Source organism: Hyperolius riggenbachi, chromosome 2 (genome assembly GCF_040937935.1).
Source record: "Hyperolius riggenbachi isolate aHypRig1 chromosome 2, aHypRig1.pri, whole genome shotgun sequence".
In the NCBI taxonomy this organism is placed as follows: Eukaryota; Metazoa; Chordata; class Amphibia; order Anura; family Hyperoliidae; genus Hyperolius; species Hyperolius riggenbachi.
The window spans coordinates 201,976,639-202,002,126 of NC_090647.1; the positions used below are offsets into that span (position 1 = coordinate 201,976,639).

The 25,488-nt window shown below is 44.7% G+C and overlaps 1 protein-coding gene across 1 annotated transcript in view; it reads right to left on the minus strand.

The window, feature by feature from the left end:
- Positions 1 to 11,236: 11,236 nt before the first annotated feature.
- LOC137544201 (protein-lysine methyltransferase METTL21E-like) overlaps positions 11,237 to 25,488 on the minus strand; it is a 41,131-nt gene continuing 26,879 nt past the window's right edge. The window contains exons 4-5 of the mRNA XM_068265256.1: positions 19,391 to 19,508; positions 11,237 to 13,181 (exon numbers count right to left, since the gene is read on the minus strand). Coding sequence (XP_068121357.1) covers positions 12,769 to 13,181; positions 19,391 to 19,508 — 531 coding nt within the window. The 3' untranslated portion in view covers positions 11,237 to 12,768. The remainder of the gene's footprint in view (positions 13,182 to 19,390; positions 19,509 to 25,488) is intronic.

A 25,488-nucleotide genomic window follows, 5' to 3' on the forward strand; every position in this document is an offset into this window, starting at 1 on the left:
GAGATAGGAAGAGAGAGTTACAGAGAGTTCAGGTTCCATGAAATAGGAAGAGAGAGTTACAGAGAGTTCAGGTTACATGAGATAGGAAGAGAGAGTTACAGAGAGTTCAGGTTCCATGAGATAGGAAGAGAGAGTTACAGAGAGTTCAGGTTACATGAGATAGGAAGAGAGAGTTACAGAGAGTTCAGGTTCCATGAGATAGGAAGAGAGAGTTACAGAGAGTTCAGGTTCCATGAAATAGGAAGAGAGAGTTACAGAGAGTTCAGGTTACATGAGATAGGAAGAGAGAGTTACAGAGAGTTCAGGTTCCATGAGATAGGAAGAGAGAGTTACAGAGAGTTCAGGTTCCATGAAATAGGAAGAGAGAGTTACAGAGAGTTCAGGTTACATGAGATAGGAAGAGAGAGTTACAGAGAGTTCAGGTTCCATGAGATAGGAAGAGAGAGTTACAGAGAGTTCAGGCTTCCTGGGATAGGACAAGAGAGTCCAGGCTGGCTGAGATTGGAAGGGAGAGTTTAGGCTGCCTGGGATTTGAAGAGACAGCTCAGGCTGGCTGGGATAGGAAAATAAATGGTTCAGGCTGGCTATGGGAGGATGAGGGAGTTAAGACAGGCTACTTAAACAAAGAAGCACTAAACTGGTCCAGACTGCTGGGCAACCAAATAAATACAAATCCTTACTGAAATGGCGACTTGCTTTTAAATGTGCATAAATATGTCATTTTTACTAGGACTTTGGATAAACACACCAAGTTACATGGCATGAGTAACAAAACAAGTTAAATCAAGCAGATGAATCCAGGTATGAGATCTGTCTCATGAACTTTAAGCTGGTGGATCAAATGTTTTTGTAAATTCTTATAACTCTGCTCAAGCCAAATCTCCATGCCACAGACTCTTGAGGGCTTGACCACATGGTTTATGTGTCATAATTCTAAAAATATGTATCCAAGTTGTTTAGTGAAGTAGCAAGATACATACAGCACACCAAGAGTAATGTCCTCACTTTGGCCAGACAGCATGTCAAGCAGCAACACCACCCCACTGGATAGATTACAGTAACGTCAGTATGTAAGATAAAACTCTACGGAACACATCCGTCATTTGGTATTGCGATATGTAATTAATGAAGAACTCTTTTACACATTGTAGACAAGGATCTCCCAAGCATCAATTATAACTGTACAAATAAGACTGTGAGAACAATGTTTAAGCAGCCTTTTTTATCCTTGACCCTTATTATCTTTTTCTCCTAAGTTTTCTCCTATTATTATTCTAAACATTTCCTTGCTTGCTGGTGGCTTAAAGGGCATTTTATTGCTAAGGTGTGAAAATATTACCTAGGAGAAAACTTAGGAGAAACGGTGAATTGCATATGGCCTCATGCTTTTAAAAGGACTCTTCTACATTTATTCATTTTATTTGCGTAAAACATGAGCTCCAATTACTATAAAAGCTAAAACCTGTGTTCCCTGCATAGATACTCTAATTCCAATGTTAAAGGACAACTGAAGTGAGAGGGATATGGAGGCTGCCATATTATTTTTTTTTAAGCAATACCAGTTGCCTGGCAGCCCTGCTGATCCTTAACCTCTAATACTTTTAGGCTGCTTTCACAGTGGGACGTTACAGGCGCACGTTAGTTCAGCCTGTAACACAGCCCAACTCACAGTAGTGAAAAATCAATGGGCTGTTCACAGTGCCCACGTTGCATTACAGTGTAACGCTGGACGTTTAAAGAAAGTTCAGCATGCTGTGCGTTATACGCGGTTTTAGCCGCGTTAGACTGTTTGCACATGCTCATTAATGTGGTTTTTTTATTTTTTCGTGCAGGAGAGGAGGAGGGGAGAGTCCACTATTGTGGCCAGCCACATGACTAATTAATATGCACTGCACTGCAGTGTTTACTTACTGGAGCGGCCGCTTGTTGGCTGGTGGGACCACATGATGCGGAGTGTTCCGATCACGTGGTCTCCACAGTCTTTTGTCGCATGGCCGTTTTCGTCCGATAGTATGCGTCAAAAAGTACGCATCAAGAGACGCATAACGCGGCTCTATATAACATCCAACTTCAAAGCTCACATGTGTTGCGTTAGGGGCACGTTATGCGACCTTAACGTCGCATCTAACGCAACGTCTTAGTGGGAAAGAGCCCTTAGGCATAGAGCCTGAACAAGCATGCAGCAAATCCTCTGTTTCTTACATTATTGTCCAATCTGACAAGATTAGCTGCATGATTGTTTCTGGTGTTATCGAGACATTACTGCAGCCAAATAGATCAGCATGGCTGCCAGGCAGCTGGTATTGTTTATCCTCCCTGGCGGTATGATTATTTCTGGATTTTAGGGTCTTTTCTGAACGTTTCAGACCCTAAAACGAGGAAAAAGTAATGCTGCCAGAAAGCCAGCAGCAGCCCCAGCACTCACCTCCCTGGGCTCCAGCAATGCAATTTTCCCTCTATCCTCCGGGTGGTGCTGTAATTCTGTAATGCGATCACTGATGGAGATCTCACCAGAGTGATTCAGAGCCTCCGTGGAGAGGAAGTAGAATGGCTGCCTGCGTTCGGATCCCCCGGGCAGGGCTGGTTTAAGAAACAATGGGGCCCCAGGGCAAGATAAACCTGGGGGGCCCCCCAACAGATATCCCGGAACAAAAATCGGCATTAAGGGACCTTTTTTGCAGCTGGTATGGTCAGGGTGTGAAGCCCCAATCGGTCGGAGCTCCACATTCTGGCTACCCCAGCCTGCAGGGGTTAAAAAGTTTCAGGAGGGGGGACCCCACATAATTTAAAAAAAAAAAAAAATCCCACACTCTAAACATAAAAAAAAAAAAAAATTGGGAAAATAGGAAAAAAATGCCAGGGATCTTCATACAGCCATATTGCGGCTGTATAGCGATCCCTGGCCAAAGCGCTGCGGCTGCGTATGGACCCCCAGGAAACCCCGTCAGGAAATTAATTGCTCTTTCTTTTGATGCCTGTAAAATTACACTACCGTTAGGTTTGCTACTAAAAGTGACATTTACCGCATTTAAAAGTATACTTTTTTCCTTCGAAAATTTAAAATCGATTTTCTCAAAAACTATAAGGTCTTTTTGAAAAATTGTTTTTCCTCTTATTTCCAATGATCTTCTTAATATACCCTGCAAATTTAGGGTTTCTAGCATTTAAGGTGGATTTGCTATTAACCGTTAAAGTCGGCGGGTTTTTAAATGTGTATTTTTTTTCCTTTGAAACTTAAAAATCGATTTTCTCAAAAACTATAAGGTCTTTTTGAATTTTTTTTTACTCTTGTAGCCACTGGGGGCCCCTACAGGCTCTGGGGCAATTGCCTCCTTTGCCTCTATGGTAGCGCCGGCCCTGCCCCCGGGAGGTGAGGAAAGACGCCCGCTGCGCTCCATTGCTCTGCATTGAGCTCCCGGTGGCTAGCCTGAGTGTAGCTCGGGGTTACCGCCAGGGAGGTTAAAAGGAAATACATGTAGCAGCCTCTATATTCTTCTGACTTCAGTTGTCCTTTAAAGGACTTCCCAGGCCAGACATGCAAAAATTGATCATTACCTGAGTGCTTTTTAAATCCATGGAGGAAGCCATCGGCGCCCTCCGTTCATTTCCGCCGCAATTATTCACTTAGAACTGGCCCCAGGTCGGGTCCCGACCCCACAGCATGGGTTGTTTCATTATTCCCCTCCAAAGATGGCCGCCAAGCTGAGCCGCGGCTGCGCAGTACTCATTAACGCAAATGCGGCTGCGCAGCTCTCAGCCCTCCTCCAGCCGCGTACTTGCTCCCCGCGTCCTCCTGTGCGGCTGGAGGAGGGCTGAGGTCTGCGCATCCGCACTCGCGTTAATGCGTACTGCGCAGCCGTGGCTCAGCTTGGCGGCCATCTTTGGAGGGGAATAATGAAACGACCCATGCTGTGGGATCGGGAGCCGACCTGGGGCCAGTTCCAAGTGAATAATTGCAGCAGAAATGAACGGAGGGCTCCGATGGCTTCCTCCATGGGTTTAAAAAGCACTCAGGTAATGATCTATTTTTGCATGTCTGGCCTCGGAAGTCCTGTAAGTATGTCAATAAAGATCATTCAGTTTCTCACCACCCGCCACATTGGTATAGCACAATGAAAGGTTGCTCAGATATGGTGAACCAAACTTATGAAATATCTAATATCTAATTATCTAATAAAATGCAAGCAGGATTCCTAATTATAAGCAGATTTTTGTGTTATTGCTTTATACTTTTTTGTTACTTATAATCTGCTTTTTAAATTTCATACGCACATTGGCCTCAATTCACTAAGCTCATCTCCTGTCTTTAATATCGTTTCTGTCCCAAAAGACATACGTTCATCGAGTTCCATCAGAAAATAAAGTACAACACCAGCCTGCTCCCTAACATATCCCTGTTGATCCAGAGGAAGGCGAAAAACCGTTGCAAGGCATGGTCCAATTAGCCCCAAAAGGGAAAAAAATTATTCCTGACTCCAGATGGCAATCAGATAAAATCCCTGGATCAACACCACTGGGCATTACCTAGTAATTATAGCTATGGATGTCTTCGAAACGCAAGAAAAGCATCTAAGCCCCCTTTAAATTCAGATATATAATTTGCCATAACTACTTCCGGTGGCAATGCATTCAACTTCTAAATCACTATTACTGTAAAGAACCCTTTCCGAAATAAATAAGGTAAACTGGGGATTGATCATTTATAAACAAGAAAAGTAATAGTGATTTTCAACTTTTGAATTGCCTGGTTAGCATCCTCATTACTTGTTTACTAGATAAAAATAAAGAATGGATTTTTTATTTTATGCCCGACAGTTACACTTTAACTAGAAAAATCCAGTAATCTTCCAAATATTAAAAATTCCGCTGCACCCACCCGGCAGTTGTAATACAGTACTGTATTACAACTGCCTTTTAGTATATAAGATAAGGTCTCACAGCAAAATATCTATGGCACATTTTAAGGACAACCGAGTTGTAAATAAAGAGAGTTTCTTGCTGTTCTTTAGGTCCTCTCCCTTGATCCGCTGTGAGGTCCGTGCTGTGCATGCGCTGATTCAGCAGCATGCCTCATTGATCACGCATCTGTACTTGGGAGTCTTTATGAACTGTGCATGTGCAAAATGCTCCTGGCCAAGGGAGAGCAATGAAGGAGGTGTGCCGCCGGATCAGCACATGCACTGTAGTGCACGATTTGGCTACCTTGCAGACTTTACTGGACCACACAGTGGATCAAGGAAGAGGCCTGAGAGGACAGCAAGGGACTTACAAGACTACAGGGGCTGAAAGAAGCCCCAGGTAAGTTAAAGGACAACTGTAGCGAGAGGTATATAGAGGCTGCTATATTTATTCCCCCTTAAAGTGGACCCAAATTAAAAATACAAGATTTCAGAAATAAAATCTATTTTCTAAATTATAATAATAAATAGCAGCCTTTTTTTGGTTGCATGATGACAAATATAAAATATTTTACATTTATTGTAGGAACCTCTCCCTTCCTTTTAAATTGCCGGACAAAATCCGGCAAACTGTGGTGTCCAGCAATGGAGGAATTGCTAATGGCTGCCACCTGTATAACCCTGGTTATTAAGGCTGGTTTCACAGTGGGACGTTACAGGTGCACGTTAGAGCAGCCTGTAACGCAGCCCACCGCACAGTAATGAAAAATCAATGGGGCTGTTCACAGTGCCCATGTTGCGTTACATTGTAACGCTGCGTCACAAGACAACGTACTGCATGCAGTACTTTAGACTGCTTGCACATGCTCAGTAATCTTGTGGAGGAGCGGAGAGCGGCCAGGCACATGGCTAATTAATATGCACTGCACGTTGTGACGTGCAGTGTTTACTTCCTGGAGCAGCCGCTCTGTGCGGCGATTGGCCGGCGGGACCACGTGATGGCGCATGCGCACAAGAGTGCGCATCACGGCATCACTGACGCCAGAGTGAGCTGCACAACGCGGCTCACTCTGACGTCCAGATCCAGCCCCACCAGGCGTTCCGTTAGGGGGACGTTATGCGACCTTAACGCTCCCTCTAACGCAACGTCCTGGTGTGAAATTAGCCTAAAAGAGAAGGGTGAAAAGCATGCACTGAAATGCTCATAGGCTTGAAGGAGTGTTTATTTATCTTTGTATGTGTCAGAGTGGTGCAACTAAATATTTTTAATTAAAAAAAAAATGTTTGGTTTGGGTCCACTTTAAGCAATACCAGGTGTCGGGCAGCCCTGCTGATCTATGTGGATGCAGCAATGTCTGAATAACACCAGAAACCAGCATGCAGCTAATCTTGTCAGTTCCGACATTAATGTCGGAAACACCTGATCTGCTGCATGTTTGTTCAGTGCCTGTGGCTAAAAGTATTAGAGACAGAGGATCAGCAGGACAGCTAGGCAACTGGTATTGCACAAAAGGATAAAAAACATGGCAGCCTCCCTACAGTTGTCCTTTAAAGAACACTCTTTATTCACAACTCGGGTATCCTTTAAGCAATAACACTCTTCCCTGTGAATATGAGTAGACATGGCAATGTACATACATATTCAAAAAAACATGCAAAAAGCAAGGGGAGGCAGAGATGACAGATGTCCCCTACAGATAAAGGGGCTACAGAAATCTTCCTTCTCCCTTCCTTCTCCAAACACACTATTAGAACTACCAATACATATCTTGCAGAATCTTGTGACTAGTGATGTCACTTCCTGCAAGAGAGTAATTCCACATTATTCAATTAGAGTATTTAGTAAAAATATGTAAAAAACAATCAAATGACTGCATCAGGGATAGTTGTAGCTGTATGCCTACTGCCATGCCTAGATATTAATATTGCTGAATATTGTACTAGGAATCCAGAGATGCTGAGACTGTCAACACATAACAGAGCCAATCGTCAGCTTCATTAGCGCATTAATACTATTGGCCACACAACTGCTATTTTAATTTGATCACCATTGTGCTAATCAGGGTCACAATTAGGTGTTATTATATGAGATAGCTGGGAGTTAGAGCAAATTCTTTGCCCTTATTTTCATCAATGTCTTATCCCATTCATCATGTAACCAGCAGCTATGCATGATAATTCAATAAAGGAGAGTGTATTTTGTATGGTTCTTTGGAACCCCTTGTGGCTGATAGTGTTTTAGGCAACTGTGTAGATCCCAGACCTGCAGTTAGAAAGGCCTCAACTCATTACCTGCTATTTTACTCATTCATGTGCTCCTCCATTAGGAGCTTGATTCACTATGCGGTGCTAACCTACTTAGCACGTCTAAAGTCTTTAGGCGCGCTAACCAGGGTGCTAAGTAGGTTAGCACCGGTTTTCTCAATCAGATCGCGTGCTAATTACCGCACGCAAAGTCCTATGCGCGCGCTAAGTCCCACAGGCTTTAATGGGCACTTTGCGCGGTGCGCCCTGCGCTCTGTGCAGTGCGCACGTAAAGTATTACGCACATAAAGTTTTGCACGCGTAGAGTTTTGCGCGCGACAAGCTCATTTAGACGTGCTAAGGGGGTTTTCACAGGCGTGCTAACAGTTAGCACCGCTTTGTGAATGAAGCCCTAGGTCTTCTAGAGTCTTCACTGAGCTTAAATAATTAATCAGGGATATACCAAAGACACGGAAGATCAAAAATTGAAAAATTACTTTTTCTTTTTTATTTGCAAAAAGGTGCAGAAATATATACACAAAATCTTTAATCACGTAAAAAGTGCTTATGATTGATTGAAAAAAAGGCAACAACATCGATTTGTTTCGGGTTAGTAACCCTTCTTCAGGCCTTTAAATATATAGTGAACATCTGCACAGTTGGAATACAAGGTAGAAACTCATCTGGTCAAATATAAAGCCAGGGCAGACCACCACAAGATCAAACAAAGAGCCGCATGGAGACCGGACATCCAAACAGGGTGTTTTTTTTGTATTTTTTTGTATGTTTTGCTTCTCCCAAATACACTAACTACTCTTCACTGAGCTGACATCTACACCAGTGATTTTTGCTGATGTGAAAGGGCTGTTAGATGGCTGGACATCAGCTGCAAGTGTGCTACAGCAAAACATGTGGGCCCATAACTGACTTATGAAGGACAACCTCCTCCCCCAGATTAAGTTCAGGTTGAGCTTCCCTTAGAGATAAGAGGGGACAAAGCAAAGTGCATTCATAACGTACAACCCTGAATATCATCCTGATTTTCCCGTGAGGAACGATTGTCAGGTCTGACCGAAAGCAGGAGCACAGCTATGATGCAGAGCGCTGACATCTTAACCCACTGCCAGTTACTTGCTTTTCAAATACTATTTTTTATTAACAATGTTTTCATAAATATGCTATATTTCAGTAGATACAGAAATATCTTTGATACCACTTCATGGATATTTTTATTGTACATCTCTGCCTTGGTATTTATTTTACAAGGTTACATAGTGTTTATTTGTTCTGCATTCCTATACCAAAAACATTAGGGATACAAAGTAAGGTCAGTTAAGCTTAATAAAAATTTTGTTATTATGGTAGAACAATTCAGTATGTGACAACAGAAAAAAAAAACTGTGAGGGCTGAAACCCACTAGAGCAATTTTTGAGCGTTTAGGGAGCGATTCAAACCGCTAGCGATTTCTCTAAACGCTCAGCCAATGTTAATGGATGGGCCAAATTCCACTGGAGCTATTGCTAATAACCAAATCGCAAAACGCAGGACAAGCAGCATTTTTCGCGTTTAGCATTAGTGGTTAGCATTTCTGCAATGTAAAGTATATAAACACTGGCATAATCGCTCATTAAAACCTACACAGAGCGATTTTGCTAGCATTTTAAAATGACTGCACACTGTAACAAAATTAAGATTAATTGAAAGGACCAATCAGAATTTAAAATGCTAATTGCTAATCGCTACACAATCGCTGGCAAAAAGCTGACACTTTAAAAACGCTACAGCAATCGCTCATGAAATCGCTTACAAACCATTGATACAAAACGCTAGTGATAGCGATTAGCGATATCAATTTGTAGTGGGTACCAGGCCTGAAAATTACTTAGAAGGCTATTAAGCAATAATCTCATATGTAAATATAAAAATGAAAGTGATTTTAGAGAGACAACTTAAATATTTGCCGACACCCACATGGGGCCAGATTTATAGCTATTCCCTAGTATGGGCCTAGAAGCACCAGTGCTGCAGAGGTGGACGGCTCCCTCCAGCCCCATACTATTCCCAACATCACTAAGAGCTGCAGAAGCTCTAGCCATCCAGTTATAACTGTGACTATGGTGAGAGGTGAAAGTGATCACATCAAGATGTGTGATCAGCACTGACATCAGTATCCATATACATGTGTTTGAGTCTTTTCCCAACAAGGTTACTTTCTAAGCTTTCCACCTTGGACCCGGCACTAGAGTACTATCTGCACTCTCCTAATGGTAACCTTTAGGGTGTGGCAAGTTTTTTCTTTTGTTGAGGGGGGAGGGGTTGAATATAAGGTACTGGGAGCATATGGGGGCTATTATGGCTTAAGTGTTAATCTTTGTATAATTTTAAGTAAGTGTGTTACTCGTATTAGGGTGTCTGTATGAAATCATCCGTTATAATCCAAACATGAAAAGAGATATCCATCTGGCCGTCCTTTGTTGTAAATTGTGCCATTAGTGGGCCCCTTAACCCCCCTGGCGGTATGAAAAATTCCGCCAGGGGGCAGCGCAGCAGTTTTTTTTAGTTTTTTTTTTTTTAAATCATGTAGCGAGCCCAGGGCTCGCTACATGATAGCCGCTGCTCAGCGGCATCCCCCCGCCCGCTTCGATCGCCGAAGGCGATCTCCGATCAGGAAATCCCGTTCAAAGACGGCGGGATGACGTCACCGACGTCAGCGACGTCGGGACGTCATTGGGAGTCCCGAACCACCCCTCGGCGCTGCCTGGCACTGATTGGCCAGGCAGCGCACGGGGTCTGGGGGGGCGCGCCGCATCAGATAGCGGCAATCGGGCGGGGGCCGGCGGCGATCAGAGTGCTGGCGCAGCTAGCAAAGTGCTAGCTGCGTCCAGCAAAAAAAAAATTATGAAAATCGGCCCAGCAGGGCCTGAGCGGCACCCTCCGGCGGCTTACCCCTTGTCCAGCACGGGGTTACCGCTAAGGAGGTTAATGACCATCTCTGCCCACTACCCAAAAACATCAATAGGTTGAAATGAGGAAGGTGCAAAATGGGCGTGGTCTATTCAAATAGTACATATTCAGCCTTATCAGCAGGAAAGACAATGAAGAGGCTGATCACTTTAATTAAACTACTATGTGATCTAGCATTTCATGTTTTATATAATACCAGCACATGGCAACTTTACCAGCATATGTTGCACCAGACCCTTTGGACCATATATTATTCAAGGTGATAAGTAGCTCACCTTGCCATTGCGCGAGGATTACCAGCAAATCCTATCGCCGTTTTACTTCGCGTGATGGCTGATTGTTAGGGAGCATTACTAAGGCGAAAGCCTGAGCAATGCTTCCATGTTACAGGTTATGGGGTGCGAGGTTTTATGCTGTGGTGCTGTCCTTCAACACCAAGGCCTTGTTCCCCAGAGATGTGTGCATACCCGCCGAACATCTGCCGCTACCTTCTGCCGCTGTATCTGGGGCTTTCCTTTATTAAGGAGACCCCCAGAGCTCCCTGTTGGGCCTCCGCACATCGCTAAAGCTCCCCTGGGATGGGGTTGGGGGGTTGGTGTCCGGGTTGAGCAGTGTCGTGCACAGCGGGTTACGGGGGGGGGGGGGGGGGTCGGGAGGTGCGGCAGCATAGCAAGCATACTTGCCCCAGTATATGGAGTTTCATTACCCCAGTATAGCTAGTATAGTGCCCCAGTATGGGTAGTATAGTGCCCCAGTATAGCTAGTATAGTGACCTAGTAAAGTGCCCCAGTGTGCCCCAGTATAGCTAGTATCAGAGTGCCCCAGTATAGCTAGTATAGTGCCCCAGCATGGGTAGTACAGTGCCCCAGCATACGCTCCCCCCCCCCCCCCCACGGCCACCGCTGCTGTTACCTTAGTTGGCGGCCGCTTCCTCTCTTATATTCACCTTGCCTCCATGCGTATTATTGTGCTTCACAGCAGCGCACCGCCCCGCGGCTGCTGTGATGAGGCAGGAAGCAGGAGAGCAGTTCCCCTGGTAACGGCGATACACATCGCCGCTACAGGAAGATGCTCTCCGGCTTTCGGCTCATCACAGCAGCCGCAGGGCGCACTGCTGTGAAGCTCAATAACACGCATGTAGGCAAGGGGAATATAAGAGAGGAAGTGGCCGCCAGCGAAGGTAACAGCAGCGGTGGCCGCGAGAAGGAGAGGGGGCAAGAGGCTAGACCCGCGGACCACCCGCAAATGGCCCACGGACCAGCAGTGGCCCATGGACCGGGGGTTGGGGACCCCTGGGATAGGGCATAAAATACTCGCTGGGCGATTATATCACCCAAGCGAGAAATTTACCATTGGGGGTATTAAATTAAATTGGATTAAGCGATGCTCCCTTCCACTATCATGGTTTAGGGGAAGAATTCAGAAAGCTATCTCAGAGATTTCAGCTGTCTGTTTCCATTGTTGGGAACATTTTGAGGAAATGGAAGACCACAGGGTCAGTTCAAGTTTAGGCTCGAAGTGGCAGACCAAGAAAAATCTCAGATAGACAGAAGCGACGAATGGTGAGAACAGTCTGAGTCAACCCACATACCAGCACCAAAGACCTACAACATAATCTTACTGCAGATGGAGTCACTGCGCATCGTTCAACCACTCGGCGCACTTTACACAAGGAGATGCTGTATGCAAGAGTGATGCAGAGGAAGCACAACAGCACAAACAGAGCCACTTGAGGTATGCTAAAGCACATTTGGACAAGCCAGCTTCATTTTGGAATAAGGTGCTGTGGACTGATGTAACTAAAATTGATCTATTTGGGCATAACAAGAGGCGTTATGAATGGACGAAAAAGAGCACAGCATTCCAAGAAAAACACCTGCTACCTATAGTAAATTATGGTGGTGATTCCATCATGCTGTGGGGCTGTGGAGCTGTGTGGCCAGTGCAGGAAAAGGGAATCTTGTCAAAGTTGAGGGACACATGGATTCCACTCAGTATCAGCAGATTCTGGAGACCAATGTCCAGGAATCAGTGACAAAGCTGAAGCTGCGCCGGGGCTGGATCTTTCAACAAGACAATGACCCTAAACACTGCTCAAAATCCACTAAGGCATTCATGCAGAGGAACAAGTACAATGTTCTGGAATGGCCATCTCTGTCCCCAGACCTGAAAATGAAGCATGAAGCTGTCCATGCTCGGAAGGCATCAAACCTGAATGAACTACAGGTGTTTTGTAAAGAGGAATGGTCCAAAATACCTTCAACCAGAATCCAGACTCTCATTGGAACCTACAGGAAGTGTTTAGAGGCTGTAATTTCTGCAAAAGGAGGATCTACTAAATATTGATTTCATTTCTTTTTTGTGGTGCCCAAATTTATGCGCCTGCCTAATTTTGTTTAAACAATTATTGCACGCTTTCTGTAAATCCAATAAACTTAATTTTACTTCTCAAATATCACTGTGTGTGTCTCCTATATGATATATTTAACTGACATTTTTATTGCAACAACCAACGATTTATACAGGAAAATCATGACGATTAACAAGGTTGCCTAAACTTTCGCATCCCACTGTAGCATGTTTTTATTATCTCAAGGTTTAAATACCCTGCTTTCCACCAATCCCACAATCCCAAACTGGAATCTTATACAGAAGCACTCCTCAACTGGCAACTTTGCATCTTCTTCTGGCTTTGTAAAGTTTTATATCCAGACTTGGCAGATCATAAATAACCTCCATGTCAAAATCTTTCTGAAAGTTGTGGAAAAACCTATTTATTATAGCAGTGTTTTCTGTCCTGAACCTCATGGCCCACAGGATGATGGTCTTCTCTTGGCACAAGTGATCAAATGTCTCCAGCAGTTCATCCAGGTAGGGATGGTTGTACACAACATCTGCAGCAAGGATGTAGTCAAAGTGTAAGGAGGATCTAGGAAACGTCTCTTCCAGGTTGGATCCCCAGGTGAGCTCTTTAACTTGTGGCGTATGTTTACATCTAAGTTTTGTATTTCGAAGAACATTATACTGCAGGTTTCCAATCAGGGCCTCCAGATCTGTTGCTATTACTTGAGCTCCTGCAATACAAATATGTGTGAAAAATGTAGGAAGAAGTCATATCTGATCACAGGTGCACCTCACAATGACAATGAAGCTCATCTTGTGAGAAAGAGAGAAAGACTCAGCATACAAATTATAAGAAAACACAGCGCTATGCAGGGCAGGGAGATCCTCCTATTCTCTGCTGTATTGTATGTTTTGTATTTATTAAACTTCCACTGTCATTCTCCCAGTTAACTTGCCATGTAAATGTATTTACAGTACTGTGAGTTCTGGTTCACTGCCTGTTTTTATATGGAAGCTTTGCTTCCATATAATTTTTAGCATCTGCTCTGAATTTCGTTATACACAGACATTGGACCATTACTGTCTTTTAATCACAAGGTTACATCATGGGTATTTCTCTGCTCCACCATAAGCGGTGGCCTGGGGCGTTATTTATGTAGTATTTCTGTTTTTTTATGGGCAATATGGCTGTATATAGATTCAGGTGCATTAGCATAAGTTTATACTTAGAGGTATATTCACCAAAGCTCAGTAAGCTTAACGTGTGCACTTTAGTTGATTGGTATTTCCGTAATTTATAAAATAAGTTACACAAATTGTGTTTCCCGCTATATGCATGTATCACTTGTGCTGCTTGTGTAACAGGGAACCAAAGTGAAGCATGTATATAACAGGTTATGTCATTTGCATAATTCTCTATGTAAAATGGTTAAATGCTTAGCTTATCCTCCCTGGCGGTATGATTATTTCTGGATTTTAGGGTCTAAGAGCAGTGCAAGTTTTTTGCATGCTTTCAGACTCTAAAACTCTAAAACTAGGAACAAAACATGCTGCTAGAGAGATCTGAAGGAGCCCAGCACTTACTCACCTCCCTGGGATCCAGCATTGCAATTCTCCCTTGGTGCTGCGCTGTAACCCTGTAGTGGGATTGCCGTCTGTCATCATGACGACAAATGGCGATCTCTCCAGAGGAATGCAGAGCCTCCAGAGGACAGGAAGGAAAATGGCTGCTGCCAGTGTCTGGATCTCGGGGGAGGTGAGTTAAAACGTCCGCTGCATGCTATACTCTGCACAGAGCTACTGGCGTCTACCATGAGTCAGGCTCGGGGTTACCGCTCTGAGCTGCGGTTTTCTGCCCCGAACCTGACTCGGATGGTTAATGTGAGCTGTCTGCATACATTAACTACCCTAAGACCCGCCTAACGCTAATTGGCGTCAAGCCCTGGGACCGGCTACTGCAGGAGATCGCGCACATCTCCTGCTTGGGGGAAAACGCCGTCTTTTGATTAAGTACAGCGTTGCGATCTGCAGCAGTGCTGTACTGGGAACAGCTGTGCGACACGGATGTCCCCCTGGGGCACAAGAGAGCTCTGTTGGTGGAGAGAAAAGGGGGGGGGGGGAACTAGTGTGCTGTGTTGTGCGGCCTTGCAGCTTGGCCTTACAGAAAATCTGTAACGAAAAAACCTCCCCTGGGGGGGTACTCACTTTGGGTGGGGGGAAACCTCCGGATCCTACTGAAGCTTCCCCGTCCTCCTCGGTCCCACGATGGCGGCGAAAATCCTCCCGGAGCGGCAGCAATGTAAATATTTACCTCCGTGGCTCCAGTGCAGGCGCAGTATCCGCTCTTCCCATGGAGATAGGCGGAAATACTCGGGCCGCTCTACTGCGCAGGCGCAAGTCGGAGATCGGCTATTACCGCCTATGTCCGTCAGAAGAGCCGAAACAGCGCCCCCCCCCCCCGCTGGAGCCTGGAAAGGTTTGAACAGGAAATTGAACAGGCTGTCAGATCTGTCGGGCCGGCTTTGAAGGGCTGCAGTGAGACCCCGTGGGACAGAGGAGGACGGGGAAGCCTCATTAGGATCCTGAGGCTTCCCTCTCCCTCTTCCCTCTCCCCAGGGGACGTTTTTCTTGTTACAGTGTCTCTTTAAAGCTGCAGTGGCCTATTTTGAAAGAAATAGCCTGGTCTTTAGGGGGGTTTAGCACTGTGGTCCTGAAGTGCTTTAAAGAGAATCTGAAATGAAAATAATCTTAAGAAATAATGCTTAGTATGTGTAGCACAGTTAAGAAATAGAACATTAGTAGGACAGAAATCAGTCTCATATTGTTTCCAGTACAGGAAGAGTTAAAAAACTTCAGTTGTTATCTATGCAAAAGAGCACCTCTGACCTCTCCTACCAGTTTAGTTGGCTACAGTGCTGTTTTCTGAGAAAGACAACTTCAGATAAGATTTTTACTGCGGGAAAGTTGAAACGGTCATTATCCCTGCTCTGTTTCATAGTTTAAAATACAGTGTGGCTTGTAAATTGCAAATATGATAGAATTATGTAATGCTATAAAGAAAAAGCTATATAGCAAAAAATAACATGAAACTCTTACTTGCTGCTAATGTTCTATGAATTATCCATACTACAAATACAATTCATTGTACCATAAGTAAAGTTTTTTTTTTCACTTCAGTGTCACTTTGAGCTTACTGTGCTTTGGTAAATATATACCCCCATGAACGCTGTGTAATGCCCACGCTAGTTGCCTCTAGTATTGGTAGCCAGTATATTTGCCCCCAGTATAGGTAGCCAGTGTAGTTGCCCCCAGTATAGGTAGCCAGTGTAGTTGCCCCCAGTATAGGTAGCCAGTGTAGTTACCCCCAGTATAGGTAGCTAGTATAGTTGCCCCGTATAAGGAGCCAATATTGTTGCCCCCTGTATAGGTAGCCAGTATAGGTAGCTAGTATAGCTGCCCCCTGTTTAGGTAGCCAGTATAGTTGCCCCAGTATAGGTAGCTAGTATAGCTGCCCCCAGTATAGGTAGCTAGTATAGTTGTCCCCAGTATAGGTAGCTAGTATAGCTGCCCCCAGTATAGGTAGCTAGTATAGTTGTCCCCAGTATAGGTAGCTAGTATAGTTGTCCCCAGCATAGGTAGCACAGTTGCCCCCAGCATAGGTAGCATAGTTGCCCCCAGCATAAGTAGCATAGTTGCCCCCAGCATAGGTAGTATAGTTGCCCCAGCATAGGTAGTATAGTTGCCCCCAGTATAAGTAGGTTGGAAGGAGAGGCAGCGGGCATAGCGGTGGGGTGGGGGGCCAGACCCCCTTCTCCCTCAACTGGGTCCCCTCCTTCCACGCTCTTCCCTCTCCAGATATTAAATCAGCAGCAGGCACAGCAGGCGGGGAATGAATCACCACTTCCTCGTTCCAGACGTCGGAGGACTGCGTTCCACAAGTCTTCTCCACCTTCAATGCCGCTCACTGTGCTTTTGCTAATCAAGGAGCATCATTGAGGGGCATTGAAAGCAGAGACCTGTGGAACGCAGCTCTGCGTCTTGAACACGGAAATCAGGCCCGCTGCACCTGCCGCTGATCTAATATCTGGAGTGGGGAGAGCAAGCAAGGAGGGGACCCAGGTGAGGGAGGGGAGGGGGGCCCACCTATCCCCGCCGATGTGCCCGCTGCCCCTCCTTCTTACGCTACAAATTCCCCCCCCCCCGCTTGTGGTGGGAATGGCAGGGCCCCGTGTGAGACCTGGGGCAATCATGCCATCCTGATGCATGACGCCGCTTGAGGAAGCTGCGTCACTTGGCATCATGGATGGCCAGCCCCTGGCCATGCACACAAAAATAACATGTACACATTATTTTTTATAGCATATAGAATTCCTATGGTAAAGTTCTGGATATCACACATGCTATCCTGAAATGCGCTGTGAAAAGTGCATTTGGATAAGGAATTCCTTTACAACACAGGAATATGAATATACCCATACAACTGTATGGCATTGCATTCACATGCCCCAAAGAATTGCGCAACAAAATGCATAATATGAACGCACTCTAAGAAGTATTACACCTTTATGGAATCTATAAACCTGATTTACTAATCTATAGAGGGCAGTCATACCATATGGGATTATGCAAACCTGAACTAGACTAGAGAATGTTATTTGATGGTTAGAATGTTTACCTTCTAGATTAAATCAGATCATAGTGAGGGTTGATAAGAGTAAACGTATAAGTGGTTATTTGATTGAAATTGCAAATATCATCCAAAGCAAAATAATTTTATATAAATCCTGGGCAATCTGAGTTTATTATTAAAAAGTTCTCGCTGCGGGCACCTGCATGCCGCTGCAATCACAAGCTTCTGTCAATTTACTAATCTCCTAGCAACCCCAACAATGCTCCAATATAACCCAGGTGGAGGTTACAATCTTTTATCGTTTAATAGCAGATTACCTGGGTTTGAAGAGTCATTACCCTGACACCACTTGTACATGCTCGATAATCTCTAAAAGCATCTAAAAACACAAATGTAGTGCAATTCTATATTTTGCTATTGCGTTTTTGTAATTTTTACTGAATGCTAGGAACACAAGGAAAAACACAGAAAAATATGCAGCATGCAGGGCATTTGCGATCAGGCAAAATCACGTTGCAATTGGATCGCGATGGTATAAAACCATTCCTGTGACTTTGGTTTCCTTTATTATGCAGATGTCTTTGTGTTGATCTGAAACAGATCGCAAAATGCAGCAAGTCGTTTCTAGTAAAAAACAGCCCCTAGTAAATCAGGCCTTTTACATAAATGAGATAGAATCTCTGTCACAGTGTAATTTTTATGATGCAGTTACTACATGTGTTATGCAGTGTATGTATAGCATATATACACAGGCAGCACACAGCAATTTTACTAGTGTTTACACAAGTAACATAATTTGCATTGTGCACAATGTGCACGTTGCTTCTATAACCCATATAGGCCTCTATTCATAAAGCATTCCTGCATGCGGTAATGCTCAAAACAGCTGACTTTCCCGACCATTTAGCAAAGTGTCCATTCATAAAAGCTGTTTCCGTATGAAAAGCTACAATTCCCGAGCAGTGCGGGAAATTACCGCCTTGTGCGGTGATTATCAAAACACGTCACTGAAGGTTAATTCATAGAGATTAGAGCAAGCGGAATGGGAATGGAGAACACCGACTGTTTAGAAAAGGAGATAAGCCAGTGATAACAGGCAAGATAACAGCCATGCTAATGTGGACAGACCTCCCAGGGAGCTGCAGTGCGAGCAGAACAAAAAAGGCATCCTGGAATACCAAGGCTGTGTTTTTTAACCCCCCTGGCGGTATAATTCCCGCGGCTGCGCAGCCGCGGGAGGTTTTTTTTCGCCATTTTTTTTTTAGCATGTAGCTAGCCTAGCGCTAGCTACATGCTTCCCCCCTCCCCGCGGCTTCCGCCCGTCCCCTCCGATCGCCGCCGGTGCCGCTTGCTCATAAGGAAATCCTGTTCTGAACGGGATTTCCTTGATGGCTTCCCCGTCGCCATGGCAACGAATGGAGTGATGTCATCAACGTCACGGACGTCGTGACGTCACAGGGAGTCCCGATCCACCCCATAGCGCAGCCTGGCGGCGATTGGCCAGGCTGCGCAAGGGGTATGCGGGGGCGGCCTGTTTCCGCGGCGGGTAGCGGCGCATCGGCGGCGGGTGGTGGCGATCAGAGCAAACACGCAGCTAGCAAAGTGCTAGCTGCGTGTTTGAAAAAAAAATTATGTAAATCGGCCCAGCAGGGCCTGAGCGGCACCCTCCGGCAGCTTACCCCGTGTCACACACGGGGTTACCGCCAAGGAGGTTAAGTACCTGTTTTCAAATATATTTCACACCAGAAAGCCTGCATGTGTAACATTTCTTGAAGCTCTTCTAAGCTGCAGCGATTAAATAGATTGTTTAAAAAGACTATTAGACAGATTCAGCGCAGATTCAGGGCAAGGAGAGGCAATTAAAAAAAAAATGCACATGTAAAGGGATGCTGGGGCTGCCTCTTTTATACTAACTGTCTCTGCACAGAGAAAATGTATCAACTCAGCAGCACCGCCAGTTTAGTGCGGGAATTCCCCGACCTATTATCGCAAGTGTAAACTTTATGAATTAGCACACAAAAGTCTAAAATACTGATGCAGTGTTTTCCCTCCAATATTCCAAGCAAATGTTTTATGAACAGAGCCCATAGTGTGTTAAATTAGCAACACACGCTGCATATATAACACAAGTTGTGCTAATTACGTTACTTGCATAAACACCAGCATTTCTACAGTAGTTTAGTGAAACAAGGCCAGTGTGTAAAATAATAAATGAATAATAAATAAATGAAAGTTATTGTCATTAATCATCATCATCATTTTACATAACATCAAGAGCAAACATCAATCCCCTATGAAGAAGTTACTTACCCAGTAAACTGGCTACTATTGAAACTAACCCAGTTCCAGACCCAATTTCGATTATGCACTTATCCTCTATACAAAACTGTTTTTGATTTTTTTCCAAAAAGTAGCACAAAACAAGAGCCTGTAAAAATGAAATAAGACACTCAGATAATTATATATTAGGATATCGGCAATATGATAGATGCAAATGCTTCCTAAATGTATATTACAGTATATTTTTTCTTTTTAGTATTGAAAACAAGAGCATACATGCTGTTTTTTTTTTACAAGATAACAAATTATAAAAGTAATATAAGCAAAAACAAACAATATTAACATTATTTTCAATTCAACAAGAAAAATGAAAATCTTAAAGGGAGGTCGGGGGAAAATTAGTTAAACTTACCTGGGGCTTCTAATGGTCCCCCGCAGACATCCTGTGCCCGCGCGCAGCCACTAACCGATGCTCCGGCCCCCTGCCCCCTCCGGTACACTTCTAGAATTTCAGACTTTAAAGTCTGAAAACCACTGCGCCTGCGTTGCCGTGTCCTCGCTCCCACTGACGTCACCAGGAGTGTATAGCACAAACCCAGTATGGTCTGTGCCCGCACAGTACGCTCCTGGTGACATCAGCAGGAGCGAGGACACGGCAATGCAGGGACAGTGGTTTTCAGACTTTAAAGTCTGAAATTCCAGAAGTGAACCAGAGGCGGGGCCAGAGCATCGGTGAGTGGCTGAGCGGGCACAGGATGTCTGCGGGGGACCATTAGAAGCCCCGGGTAAGTTCAACTCATTTTCCCCCGACCCCCCTACAGTATTCCTTTAAATGCTTGATCATAAATATGTGATGTAGACAATGAGTGTTTTCATTTCTGGCCATATAACTATAAATCATTGAAGCCATCTGTGTTAAGGTTACTTAAAGAGAAACCGTAACCAAGAATTGAATTTCATCCTAATCAGTAGCTGATACCCCCTTTCCCATGAGAAATCTTTTCCTTTTCTCAAACGGATCATCAGGGAGCTCTGTATGGCTGATATTGTGGTGAAACCCCTCCCATAGTGTGATGTCAGGATCATGGTCCTGACAGTTTCCTGTCTGAGAACCTCATTGCATTGTGGGAAATAGCTGCTTACAGCTGTTTCTAACTGCCAAAAAATCAAGCAGCATCTCCTTCCACTGACATCACCTGCCAGCAGTAAAAATGTCACCATGTGATAAATGTCAGAATGTAAATCAGGGAGAGGAAAGATTTTACAATGGACAAACACTGACTAAGGGCCCTTTTCCACCAGCGCGTTTGCGCTGGCTGAATCGCAAAGTCGCAAACCGCTAGCGATTTTACAATCGCTACGGTTTGCTTTTTAACATAGGAATCGCGGTAGGTCATTTCCACTACCGCAATGCGTTTTTTACCTGAACGCGAACGTGCGGCGGAGCGATATTTGCCGCGATTTTGCTATGCAGTGCATAGCATAGCAAAATCGCGGCCGCAAAACGTCGGGGAATCGCCGGTTTTGCGATTCAGCAATCGCTAGCGTTCAGCGTGAACGCTAGCGACTGCAGGTGGAAAAGGGCCCTTAGGCTCTGTTCACATCTAAAATCCAAATCGCAAATGTTAGTGTTTTGCGACTTTTAAAGCAATTTTTTCCCCCTCCCGGCGCTCCATTGCACGCTGCATTTTTTAATAAAGTGCTTTTCTAAGCTCTTTTTCAGAGTGCTTTTTTTTTTTTAATTCACTCCCTGATGCAAGTCAGGAAGTGAACTCTTTGACCCGGGAAAAAATAAATACAATGTATTTATTCTTCAAAATGCTCACGCAATCGCTGCACAAAGCGATTTTGTGAGCGTTTTGCATTTTTCCTATACCTTCCATTGAGGCAAAATATCCTCAAAAATGGTACAGGCACCGCTTTCCTGAGCAGATCGGAAACGAACCACTCAGATGTGAACGCTCTCATACAGAATTATTGCACAAGCATGTTTTGGGGCAATTTTGAAAATTGCCTGCGCTGCCCTAAATCATTTATGCATAATTATTGTAAAAATTAAGCACTTTTCTTTATTACATTATTTTCATTAGTTCTTCTTTAAAACTAAAGGGATGCCATCTTTATTGTCTTTTAACCATAAACAACTTTTTAACATTTTCAACTTCCTACACCACCCCACCGCCTCCTCCAACCACATGTTTATCAGCTGAAGACTTTGCATAATAGTTTATCAACAAAACTGAAACAATATCTTCCTTATCTCCTCTCTATCTGTTTGTTAACCATAGAAACTACCCTCCCCCCCCCCCCCCACCAATACACAGCCTGTCACTTAAGCTGGCCATACACTAGGCCGATTCCCCGCCGATCGACAGCAGATTCGATCACTGGGATCGAATCTGCTGTCAAATCGTTAACGTTAACGCTAAATTTCGATCTATTTCGTCCCGAAATAGATCGATCCCATCGATTGCTCCGTGCGGGAAATTACCGTCGATCGCCCGCGGGTAGGGAGTGCGTCGCTAGCGGCGTTCGAGTGCCCGACAACCGACGCAATGCAGCTGCAATACATTACCTGCTCGGCTGGCGCGACTCCCCTGGTCTCCGCTGTCTTCTTCTCCACTCTGGTCTGGTCTCCGGCTTCACTTCTTCCTGTCCCGGCAGGAAGTTTAAACAGTAGAGGGCGCTCTACTGTTTAAACTTCCCCCAGACAGGAAGAAGTGAAGCCTGCCGGACCCGGAGACCAGACCAGAGCGGAGAAAAAGACAGCAGAGACCAGGGGAGTTGCGCCGGCGGAGCAGGTAATGTATGTGGGGGGGTGCGGCGGTAGCACCACCACCACAGATTGTGATCGGTTTCATGCTGAAATCGATTCACAATCTGTTTGCAGTAAAGGCAGCCATACGATCCCTCTCTAAACAGATTCGATCAGAGAGGGATCTATCTGTTGGTCGAATCTGATGGCAAATCGACCAGTATATGGCTACCTTTAGTGTAAACCCCCCCCCCCCCCCCCCCCATGCTAACAGCTCTTACTGCCTTAGCTTAAGGTGACACTGAAGCAGAAAAAAGGTATGATATGATGAACTGTATGTGTAGTACGGATAATTTAATAGCACATTAGTAGCAAAGAAAAGAGTCTCATTTAATTTTTAATTATATAACTTTTTTAGAACACTGCATCATTCTCTATCTAATATTTGCAGTTTACAAATTACACTCTGTATTATAATGTTGAAACAGAGCAGAGCTAATGAGCCTCTGAACTTCCTGGCAGTAAAACCTTAAACAAACAAGAAACCGTAAGAGACCGTTACAGATAAGTGCTTCCGAAAGCAGCAAACTGAAGTTTCCAAACTCTTCCTGTACTGGAAGCAATATGAGGCTCTTTTCTTTGCTACTAATGTTACATACAAATCATTATACCAAACGTTTATTTTCACTTCAGATTAACTTTAACAGCGTCTTTCCTCATCAATCTGAAAATCACACCTTACTACCTGTGCTCTGGACCCTATTCCCTCTTATCTCATCCCCCCAGCTCTCCACCCCCTTCATTCCTGTTTTAACAATGCTTTTTAGCCTCTCCATTTATACTGGCCTTTTCTCTTCATTATTTTAACAATTAATCATAACAAAAACAAATCCAAAAATCTTCTAAAGACCCTACAGCACTCTAGCTACCGTACAGGTTCAATTCTTTCCTTTGCTTCCAAACTGCTGTAATACCCTTCTGCTATTAAACTGCTGTAACGGCACATCTAATCAGAACTGTCTGACATTTTCTCTACTAAAGGTGCCCATACATGGTACAATTTTTCATTTTTCTTTTCGATTAGATAATTTAGTTTGATTATTCCGTTAAATTGAATATAAAGAATTTTTCCAACATGTCTGATCGGATTTTCATAGAAAAAAAACGGGATAATCGTTCGTTTTTCTTGATCGAAAAAAAAAAGATTCTTTTCGACTTTTGTTCGATTCGATCATTTTGGTAAAAAAAAGACAGGAATTTTTTATTGTACCGTGTATGGGTACCATAAGACTCCGTTTACACGTAATCAGTTGGTACACGTTTTTTTCTTCTCCATAGCAGTGCATTGTGAAAAAGATTTGAATTAAAACGCATTAAGTGTGAACTGTGCCATAGGAAAACATGGGCATTATTAAGTGCAAACGGGGCCTAACTCCTTGGTGGACCCTCTCCAGCCTGGCTTGCTTCCACTTTCACCATTCACAGAAACAGTCCTCACTAAAAATGTAAGTGATCTACTTGTTGCAAAATCCAAAGACCAATTTTCTGTACTAAGTCTCCTCGACACTTGCTCTGCTTTTGCCACAGTTCATCATTCTATGCTTCTCCAGACTCAATAGTCACTGGGGATCAAGGGCCTAGCACATTCCTGGATTTGCTTCTACCTATCTGGACATTTTCACTTACTCCTTCTCCAATACTATCTACTCTCTCACTGTCTTTTGGTGTACCACAGGGCTCTGCCTTTAGACCTCTTCTCCATTTACACTCATAGGACAAGCTCTTTTTGTTTTCAGTGTCATCTCTATGCTAATTACACCTAATTCAATGTATCAGCTACTGACCTCTCTTTTGTATTATCTCGAATGCCTGACAGTCTGTCTGGTGGCCATAGTTCTGGATTATTTTGCCCAGTGGGAGCATGTAGACAAAGAGTAATGGTAATAGCACAGTGGATCCCTGTGGAAGTCCATAGGCAAGTGGCACTGGATTAGAGTAGTATGTGCCTTCATGCTTCAAGGCTGGATACCTTTAAACTCTCAAAACAAACCTTTTCAGACAAGCTTATAATTTGTCATAACTAGCACTGAAGGCTCACTGCTTCATCTGAAAACCCCTTTGTCTCATCCCCTAGGGTCTCCACCCCACTACCAGTGCAGTTTCTAGGCTAAAATGCACCCAGGGCGAGGGTGTAAAAATTGCGCCCCCCCCCTAGGTTAGATAGGTAGGTGCCCCTCAGTATAGGTTAGATTAGGTAGGTGCCCCCTAGTATAGGCTAGATTAGACAGGTGCCCCCCAGAATAGGTTAGATTAGGTAGCTGCCCCCCAGTATAGGTTACATAAGGTAGCTGCCCCCCCAGTATAGGTTAGGTAGGTGCCCCCCAGTATAGGTTAGGTAGGTGCCCCCCAGTATAGGTTAGATAGGTAGCTGCCCCCCAGTATAGGTTAGATTAGGTAGCTGCCCCCCAGTATAGGTTAGATTAGGTAGCTGCCCCCCCAGTGTTGGTTATATTAGGTAGCTGCCCCCCAGTGTAGGTTAGATAGGTAGCTGCCCCCCAGTGTAGGTTAGATAGGTAGCTGCCCCCCAGCGTAGGTTAGATTAGGTAGGTGCCCCCCAGTGTAGGTTAGATAGGTAGCTGCCCCCCAGCGTAGGTTAGATTAGGTAGCTGCCCCCAGTATAGGTTAGATAGGTAGCTGCCCCCCAGCGTAGGTTAGATTAGGTAGCTGCCCCCAGTATAGGTTAGATAGGTAGCTGCCCCCCAGTGTAGGTTAGATTAGGTAGGTGCCCCCCAGTGTAGGTTAGATAGGTAGGTGCCCCCCAGCGTAGGTTAGATTAGCAGCTGCCCCCCAGCGTAGGTTAGATTAGGTAGGTGCCCCCAGAATAGGTTAGATAGGTAGCTGCCCCCCAGTATAGGTTAGATTAGGTAGCTGCCCCCCAGTGTAGGTTAGATAGGTAGCTGCCCCCCCAGTGTTGGTTATATTAGGTAGCTGCCCCCCAGTGTAGGTTAGATAGGTAGCTGCCCCCCAGTGTAGGTTAGATAGGTAGCTGCCCCCCAGCGTAGGTTAGATTAGGTAGGTGCCCCCCAGTGTAGGTTAGATAGGTAGCTGCCCCCCAGCGTAGGTTAGATTAGGTAGCTGCCCCCAGTATAGGTTAGATAGGTAGCTGCCCCCCAGCGTAGGTTAGATTAGGTAGCTGCCCCCAGTATAGGTTAGATAGGTAGCTGCCCCCCAGTGTAGGTTAGATTAGGTAGGTGCCCCCCAGTGTAGGTTAGATAGGTAGGTGCCCCCCAGCGTAGGTTAGATTAGGTAGCTGCCCCCAGTATAGGTTAGATAGGTAGCTGCCCCCCAGCGTAGGTTAGATTAGGTAGCTGCC